The following is a 9,836-nucleotide window of genomic DNA, read 5'->3' on the forward strand; positions in this document are numbered from 1 at the left end:
TCGAGCTCAGGGAAAGAAGATCCAGATACACACATATAGAAAGCAAGAAAAACAAAAATCAAGTCTAAATATATAGGTCCCCTAAATCGTTAAGTGAGTAATGTAAGTCACAATCTCTAAGTATAAAGTTATCTAAGTATCTAATACTTCAAAAGAAACTAAAAGGTTTTCAAGATACTCACCGGAGGAGTAGTAGGAGCAGGAGCCACAGGGAATTGCATGGCTGGGATGGGATTACCCATTTGGACAGAAAGACCTCGAATGTAGTTGTACATCTGGGCCATCTCGGCCGCCTGCTTCTGCTCGTTCTCTTATCGTATCCTCCTCTCTTCGGCCAGCGCCGCCTCGTACGTCACCAGTTGCGCTTGCATTTGGTGCTACAATAGTTCATGACAATGTTACAATGCAAAGCAAATATATGTACAAAATGAATGAACTATGAATAAATAAGAAATAACCTGAAGTTCCTGCACTTGGAACTGCGACGCGGACAGCCGTGGGCGTATGGCCGGGATATTGGTCGTGCTCCTCGCTCGAATCTAGGAGAGGGTGGGAGTGCTGGCCGTGTCTACAAGGCCATCGCCAATGTAGTAGCGCCCATGTTTCTTGCCTCCTCCCACCCTCATAATGACATCTCCATCAAGGGGCTGGGTCCTCGGATCCCAGTCTGGCCCATGGACATGTCTTCCCATCTCTGTGTACGCCTGGATACGACTGTGGACGGACGGGTTGCTATACGCCGAGGGCGGGTCGTCAGGGTTGTAGGTGACATTGGATGTCGCCTTGCCCTTGCGGGCCAGAGCCCATCCCACGAACGGGTTGCACTCCTGGCCTTCATGTGAGGACGACTGCGAAAAAGGAAGAAGTTGATTACAAATTATGCTGAATTGAATGTTAGATTAGAGAAATGAGTCTGTGTAGTGTGTACCCATCTAGCCCTGTACTCGTCGTTGTTGAGGCTGCCTTGATGGTGCGCTGGACCTGGCATCAGCAATCGCCGCTGCCGGCCAGCGTCATGCAAAGCCTTCCACTCGGTGTCGAACCACTTGTCCACTATGCGCTCCCAGCACACGGTGTCATTACGACACCACCACGCAGGAACACGTGATCAAATGCATGACATGTAAGAAGAGATACATTTAATGATGTTTTTCATCTTACAATAAATTTGAACTTACCTGTAAATATTGCTCTCGGGTCAGCTTCAAATCCCTCGCCTCAGTCTTCCCGAACTTCTGCTTTAGGAAATGTGCACAATAGTTGATGACGCACTGGACTTGCGCCTCATAATGCATGTCCTTCACGAGTTTAACGCATCGATTGTGAGCCACAATCGCCGCCCACTCCTCGTATCCCTCATCACACCTATAAAAATCCTGCATATAAAGATGATGGATCATGTCATTATTAACAAAATGTTCAATGAATGTGATGTATTGACCATTTTTTGCCGGGGAAACTTACCCAGAGCTCGACCTTTACCCGCTCCGCCTTGTTCTCAAAGGCTCTGCCGCTCCGATCCAACTGATCGTTGTTGGCGGCGATGTAGTGGTCCCACATCCAGGCCGGCTCGTACCGTCCTTGATAGTGGATCAGGCCTGGGAAGTGGTCCCTGCACAAAAGACCCAGGATGTCGTTGACCTTGCATTTGTGAGCATCGCCACTGAGGACAGTCCAACTCCTGCAAAAGTGATTAAGAGAAAATATTAGTTTGTACCGTGATTTTCGAGTTAGGAAATGAAAAAGTAGTAATAACATGTCAAATTAGTTACATATCCCCGCTCGGTCGAATCAGCGGGCGCAAGGCAATAGGTATCGGCCTATCTGGGAGTCGCGAAGGACCTCGCAACCAGATAGCCGGCGTAGAGGTATCCTCGGCCGTGTCCTCCTCAGACGACTCCCCCTCCTCCTCCTGCGCGTCCGCCTGCCACTCCCCCTCCTCCTGCTCCTGCTCCTGGTCCTGGGCAGGCTCCTCCTCCTCCTCCTCCTCCTCCTCCTCCTCCTCCTCCTCCTGAGACAGCGGTACAGGCAAAGGCTCTCGACGCCTCTTGCCTCCACCCTTCCCTCGACCCCTCTTGGGTCCACCCTTCCCTTGGCCCTTGCCTCGCCCCAACCCAGAACTCCTATCGGAGCCCTCACCAGCATCCGAGTGTGGCATCATTCTTCTGTACAGTGAGGCGACCGATCATTGAAGTCTGCCGCCCGGGATCTTTCTTCAATCACCTGCAATTAAAAATATTAAACCAATCAGCACATATATACAAAACAATCTTATAAAGAGAAAGAAAATAAATGCGACATAATTATAAAGTAACATTAATAAATCAATTAGTACGGATCATACATGTATTAGAAATAATCATCTTCATCGGGATTAGCTGGATCATATGTCTCATCATCACTATCACGCAAGTCGAGAAGTTCAAGCCCGTGCTCTAACAGTGGAATTTCATCCTCATTGTCATTGCCTAATTGTAATCGCTCGAGTAATTTTAGGTCCTTCGCATTATGAACTTCCTCACCAGCGTCCTCGTCATCAACCATTTCATCATCATGTACTTCCATTTCGATCACTCCGGTTAAGTCTATCTCAAAATGTCCTTCAAGCCCATATTCTTGAAAGAATTCCCCATCATATGTGTTTGGGTCTATGTTGTAATCCTCATTATTTGGAATAGGTACTTTACCGTGTGGTGATACCTTGTACACAACGTCCCAACCCATAAGGCGATCGTCAGTTTTGCACGGATATGAGAGATAATAAACTTGCGTGGCTTGTTGAGCCACAATATACACATCGTCTCCTGGATACTCTGATGACTGGCGAATTTCGACTAGGCCGAGATGAGGGGTCCGTCGCACTTCGTTAGGATCAAACCAATGGCATTTGAATATGACAGGCTTAAGAGGTTTGCAACCATGAAATGTGAGTTCATATATTTCTTCAATTATGCCATAATACTTGACCCCATCAAGGGCTGTCGTACAAACTCCAGAATTTGTTGTTCTTCGATTGGGCCGACTCTGCTCGTGGCTTCTTGTGTGAAAGCGATATCCATTAACGTCATAACCGGAATATGACAAGACCCTATAGGCACAACCGTTGTCAACATGTCTCAACTCGGGACACATAGACGCATCATTTTGGGCCTGCAGGTAGAAGCATGATGATTTGTCATACTATTCGCACAGATAAGAAACTTCAAATGTATAACAAGCATGATGGTTTGTTGTACCTTTGGCTTGAACCAAGAAATGAAATCGGGGGCTCTTTGTCCCGCACCGGATTTAAGAAGGACGTCAACTTCCTGCGGGGTTGGATCTCTTCGGCGATGCCAGAATTGTTGAGTAAATTCCCTATATAAACGAGAGGTAAAGGGGGTTGGATGCAGAATAGTTAATACTCGAGGAAATAGTTTGTTGAGAACTTACTATATGTACGGCTCGACTTCCACTAGGTTCGTCAACACATACATCATGATAGTGCGCAACTCTTCATTGAGCAAGGCCTTAGGAGTCGCACCACTTGCACTTCCAAGTTGCCCTTTGAATAGGCTGAGGTTCGTTTCATTTTCGGCTTCATTGTAATGAGTGAGTGGATTGTGCACGCTTGGAAGGGTTTCACTGTAATATTTTGTTGTGTAGTTCGAGACCTCATCCAGAATGTATGCTTATGCAATGGAAGCTTCTATTTTGCATTTATTTTTGCATTTGGTTCGAAGGATTTTTTGTTGTCTCTCAATCGAGTAGCACCAACATCCCTGAACAGGCCCCCCCATCCGTGCCTCATACGGGAGGTGCATAATCATATGCTGCATCGGATTGAAGAAGCCGGGTGGAAAGATTTTCTCCAACTTACAAAGAAACACAGGGGCCAATTTTTCCATTTGTTCAACTACAGCCCGAGACAACTCCTTAGCACATAGCTGGCGGAAGAAATTGCTTAACTCTGCCAGTACTTGCCAGACATGGTCAGGGAGATAGCCTCGAACCATCACCGGAAGAAGCCGCTCAATCCATATGTGGTAGTCATGACTCTTCAGCCCATTGATTCGCATAGTTGATAAGTTCACCCCTCTCCTTAGATTCGCTGCATACCCATCGGGGAACATTAAAGTCTGGAACCATTCTAGTACTTCTTTCCTTTGGTGCTTCTTCAGGACGAATTCAACTGCAGGCTTTTTCCATTTCTTACCATCTTTGGGTGGCAGAATATTCAGTTTTGGTCTATCGCATAAACTAGCTTGATCCACTCGGGCCTTAACATTGTCCTTTGTTTTATCAAGAATGTCCATGATTGTACCCCAGAGTGCCTCAACAATATTTTTTTCCGAGTGCATCATATCAATGTTTTGAGGAAGAAGAAGATCATCCATGTAGGGGAGCCTCCACAGGCCCGACTTCTGAGTCCAGGCATGTTCTTCGCCATAACCCACAAAACCACCAACTTCTTTAACCCTTAGCGACTGTAACCACTCACAGACCGTGACACCTGACATCATCTGCGGTGGAGGTTCATCAACCATGACACCTTTCGTAAAGTTCTTGATGTCATGTCGGAATGGATGGTCATAGGGAGGAATTGTCGGTGCTTGTCGAACGAAGAATACTTGCCACCCTTCGCCAACCAGATGAACCTCATAGCTGCCTTGCATACTGGGCAAGGGAACTTCCCGTGCACACACCAGCCGCAGAATATCGCATACGCTGGCAAGTCATGCAGGGAGTACATGTACCACACTCGCATTTTGAAGTTTGTCTTTGTAGCTCGGTCATATGTCCATACACTTTCCTCCCAAGCATGGAGCAAATCATCAATAAGAGGCTCCATATACACACTCAGATTATCCCCCGAATATCCAGGAATTATCAACGACAAGAATATGTTCTGCCATTGAAAGATAACTCCAGGGGGGAGGTTGAGGGGGATAACAAACACATGCCAACAACTGTACGGGGCAGCCGTCATTCCATAAGGATTGAATCCATCTGTTGCCAATACAACACGTACATTTAGTGCCTCCAGAGGTTTCATTGTGTGACGCCTGTCAAAATGTTTCCATGCTTCACCATCGGATGGATGTATCATCTTCTCAGGACGGTAGCATTTGCCGTTTTTGTGCCATCTCATCTGTTGTGCTGAATCCTCGGTCATGAACAGACGTTGGATTCTCGGTATGAATGGAAGGTACCGTATGATTTTCACGGGGATTTTGAGCTGTTTCTTTTAACCATCACCAGAATCTACCTCCAGCCACCGAGATGATTTACATTTTATACAGTAATTTGCGTCTGCATGTTCTTTCCTAAACAATATGCATCCCTTCGGACAAGCATGTATCTTCTCATATGGCATCTTAAGACTACGAAGAAGTTTTTGTGCCTCGTACATGCTCTTTGGAAGAATGTGTCCTTCCGGAAGCAGACTACCAAAAACCGTCAACATTTTGTCGAAGCCATCTTGACTAATGCCACACTCAGACTTTAGGGCCAGTACGCGTGCAATAGCATCGAACTAAGAAACATTGGTATGCTGGTGAAGTGGTTTCTATGCCGCAGACAACATGTCATAATACTGCTTTGCCGTAGGCTCTGGCGGTTCCTCTCTAGGTCCTTCTTCGAAGTGTGCTTCATGAAAGTCTGCTAACATGTCTGCGCAACCGGCATCAGCATCATAATCATCGATGCGTTGTCTGACTACCTCTTCTCTCGCACGAAGGGCTTCACCATGGCAGATCCACCGGGTATAGTTTTCCACAAACCCATTTGTGATAATATGTTTACCCATAGTGAGTTGTGATTGATGTATCCTATTTTGACACTTGGTGCATGGACACGGCATTCTACTCTGTCCTCTATCAAATGCCTTTTCCAAAAAGTCATTGACCTTTAGAGCAAACTCAATATACTCTTGTTCACTCTGCCAGCGCTTGTACATCCACTCACGGTCATCCATCTTTTAACATAAGAGCGAGAAATTTAAAAATCAATTTCATATACACGATATCTAATAAACTCTAATAGGTGAAGATATGTCCTAATCCCACCCGATGATGCGTAGATATGGTTGGTTTCCATGATCCACTCCTAGCCGAGACAGAATTTCGGTAGCACCTCCCCGCTACTCTCCAAATACACGTCCTATCAAGGAGATTGTGTATCCGGAGAACAACAGGGAAGTGATGCCGAAACTCTGGCACAGATCGGAGTTGACCATGAAAACTAACCATATCTACGCACCCATGGGCTGTCCAAATGACGTGGACAATTCGAAACACATACGGTTCCATATATGCAAAGAGCTGCATATTTCGAACCGTATTTCTTTCGAATGGGAGACGCCTAGGTTACGTGAAGCACAAACAAGATAAGTAAATGAAAGTCTGTGATGACTCACCTAACTGTCCTGCAAAGTGACGAGTCAAGAACGGTGCCACAACCTCTCCTAAAAAAACAACTACATAGTATCAATAATTGAACATTTCAGTTTCAAATTCTGCAAAAAATAAAACAACACAGTGGTCGACAACCAACAAACATGCCTCAGATATGTTCCCATTCATTTGACCTTGAACTTGAAGCATAAGAAACCTAAAATAAATTCATGACCGCCATTAAACCATGTGACACATCCAGCCCAATCTTAACATCATCGCATCCGTGTTGTTGCTTGGGCATGGATGTGTCACATGGTTTCATGACAACCATGATAAGCATATCCATAGAACAGAAATAACACACTTCGACTAACACTCATGCTCAAGCTCAAGGTCTATATATATATATATATATATATATATATATATATATATATATATATATATATATATATATATATATATATCATCACAGGCAATACAATTACAAATTACTCCAATAAATCATTAATTTCTATCATAGAAAATATCACAAATTTGTAACTAATTTCTAATTTAAATGAACAAAGAGAGAAGGGTTGAGAATGCACTCACAGAGGGCGCCGCCGGCCGGAAGGGCCGGGGCGGGGCAGCGGCACTACCGGGACGGGGCAAGGTAGTAGGGACCGCGCCGGGACGGGGCTGTGGCAGGGGGGCCGCGCCAGGGAGAGGCGCACCGGGACGGGGCGGCGCCGGGCCAGGTGAAACGAACATGGCACCATTTATGCCATTTCGAGTGATTTTGGTGATCGAATGACAACACAACACTTGAACTAATATGATTGTTAAGATGACCATTCTCAGGCTTTTAGGTTCAAGTGATGACAAAGAGAAAGAGAAGATAGGCGTAGCAAGGCCCGAAGGGCCGCCCCTACCGGGGGCTCTTCAGTCGGTAGCATCGGAAGAACCGACGCATGAAGCATCGGTGCATCCGATGGTTGTCGGAAGAACCGACGCCATGGTAGAAGGGAATCAAAGCCAAGTCAGCTTATAAGAACTGGATGAACCGACGGGTCAAAAAGGGGCATCGGTGCATTGGGCGTCCTATGTTCCAGAGACGATGTCAAGAGCCCAGGAGAAGATTCTTCAGCACCGGTTGAACCGGTGAAGCATCGGTGCATACCATCAGTGTAATGACGTCAACTGTCAGGAGAAGATCCTTAAGCACCGGATGAACCGGTGATGCATCAGAATAAAGCATCGGTTCAATCGATGGTCACTGTGTCAGCTGTCAGGATTTCAACGGCTACTTCGGTTTATGAGTGACCGGATGAACCGATGCTACCCCTGCCAGAGGCATCGGTTCATCCGGTGATACGCAAATTTTCTGCTGACTGTTGGAACAACGACTACAAGACTTGGTGGCCTATATATATGCCTCACCCCGGCCATTTGAAGCTTGCTGGAGTCCCAAGACACCTCATACACATCCAAGAACATCTCCAAGCCATACAAGAGCTCATTGATCATATCCTTAGCTTTTAGCACTAGCTTTGTAAAGTGTGAGTGCTAGATTAGCTCTTAGTGAGTGTGATTGCAAGGCCTTGAGCCTTTGTGCTGTGATTCTCTAGTGAACCAAATCAAGAGCTTGGTGCGCCGGCACCTTGTTGCTTTGAAGCTCGCCGGCAACGTCATCGTCCCTCCGACTTGGTGTGGAGCGGTGACGACATCTTTGTGCGGGGGATGTGGAGACCCCCATCCTTTGTGAAGAAGCTCCTTAGTGGAACCCGGGGCCAAGGTGACCGTGATTGTGTTCACGGAAGAGACTTGGTGGCCGAGTAGCAATACTCTTAGTGAGTGCTACAACAACGTGGATGTAGGTGTGCCTTTGTGGCTAACCGAACCACGGGATAAACACCCGCGTCAAGAGTTTGCTATCTCCTATCCCACTCCTTAAGCTTCCGCATCTCATACTAGCAATTTGTATGCCTTTACTTTCATAGAGTAGTTTCTCGATAGGAAATGCTATAGGTTGCTAAACTCTTTTGGGATAGGGGTTTCACACTAGAACAACTTAGTTGCATATCTAGATAGCATGTTTTAGTTTGAGTTTTGTGCAATCTAGTTGGAGCCATAGGTCTAAGTTTTTATTAGTGCCTAATTCACCCCCTCCCCCTCTTAGGCTAGAGCACCCGATCACTTTCACCGGGGGGGCGCCGGGGTGGGGCGGCGGTGGGCAGGGTTTGCGCCGCGAGTCCACGCCAGGGCGGGGCCGCGCCGGGGTGGCCGCTCCTGCGGGCCGCGGCGTCGGGGTGGGCTCCGCGCAGGCAGGCGCGGCGTGAGTGCGGCGTGGGTGGGGGCTCCCGAGGGCGGCGTGGGCGGAGCTCCGGCGGTGGCGTGGGCGGGGGTCCGGCGGCGGGCGGACCGGGCGGCGCAGGGGCGTGGGCGCGGGTCGGGTAGGTGGGCGCGGGAGTGACTGAGGGTGAGGAGTGGATGAGGGAGAGGGAGTTCGAAACGGCTAAGTGAGTGGGTGGTTCGCTGTGTGCCAGATCCAGGGCACACGGCGAAGTAATGAGTTCGCCGTGTGCTAGATCCCAGGCACACGGCGAAAACGGCATTTCTATATTTCATGTAAATGAAACTTGTATTCTTTTAAATTTTTCAATGTCATTTTCGAAATTTGTTTTGAAATTGAAAACAAGACCTTAAAGTTCACTAAAGAACATGAATATAATTTTTTCACTCATGTTAAATCATTATTTCATGTACTAATAGTTCAAATTCAATTTATATCAATTAAAGTTGTATAAATGCAGTTAATATGTTAAAATTATCAAACGGATCCAAAAAAATGCAAAAAAATTAACATGAAGTCATTTTTGTTCTCTATTGCCTATATAAAAAGTGTAGAAACCAAATTCAAATTTGAACGTGTTTGCCCCTACAAACTTAACCGCGTCTTTCTCCGTTACCCAGATCTTCTTCGGGAAAGTTTGAGTTTATATGCAGCGTACATGACAAACACGTGAGGAACTCCCTCAATTTTTTTACCATAGATTCTATGTATGATAGCATAAGAAATCAACAAATCTCATAATTTTCAGACTTCGTTTGAATTTTTTAAAATTTTACAACTATTCGGTTCTATGTTCACGAGAACTTTTTGTGAACACCATTTTCGAAATGACAATGTCAACTACGACATGAGGTCTTACTGTGCACTCAGAAACACGAATATCCTTTTTTCCAAAAAATTTCTTCTATTATTTTATGTACTTGCAGTTCAAAATTTGACTCATCTAAAAAATTCGTTTAACAGATACACAATTTTTATATATAGTGAACATTACGACAAAAATACCAAACTTTAATACAGAGTACCAAGCAATGTCTCTGCAGTGTAGAAAAAGTTTTGAGTTTGAAAATTTAAAATTTTCAAACTGTTTGCCGTGTGCCAAGAAAAAGCACACGGCGAAGTGT

The 9,836-nt window shown here is 45.9% G+C and overlaps 1 protein-coding gene across 1 annotated transcript; it reads right to left on the reverse strand.

Moving 5' to 3' along the window:
- Nucleotides 1-529: 529 nt before the first annotated feature.
- Nucleotides 530-1,029, reverse strand: LOC120695939. The gene is made up of 2 exons (XM_039979137.1): nucleotides 929-1,029; nucleotides 530-848 (listed from the first exon to the last, which is right to left on the reverse strand). Exons 1-2 carry the CDS (start codon nucleotides 986-988, stop codon nucleotides 540-542), a joined length of 369 nt encoding a protein of 122 aa, XP_039835071.1. The 5' UTR covers nucleotides 989-1,029; the 3' UTR covers nucleotides 530-539.
- Nucleotides 1,030-9,836: the final 8,807 nt, after the last annotated feature.

The sequence above is a fragment of the Panicum virgatum genome, chromosome 2K (genome assembly GCF_016808335.1).
Source record: "Panicum virgatum strain AP13 chromosome 2K, P.virgatum_v5, whole genome shotgun sequence".
Classification (NCBI taxonomy): domain Eukaryota; kingdom Viridiplantae; phylum Streptophyta; class Magnoliopsida; order Poales; family Poaceae; genus Panicum; species Panicum virgatum.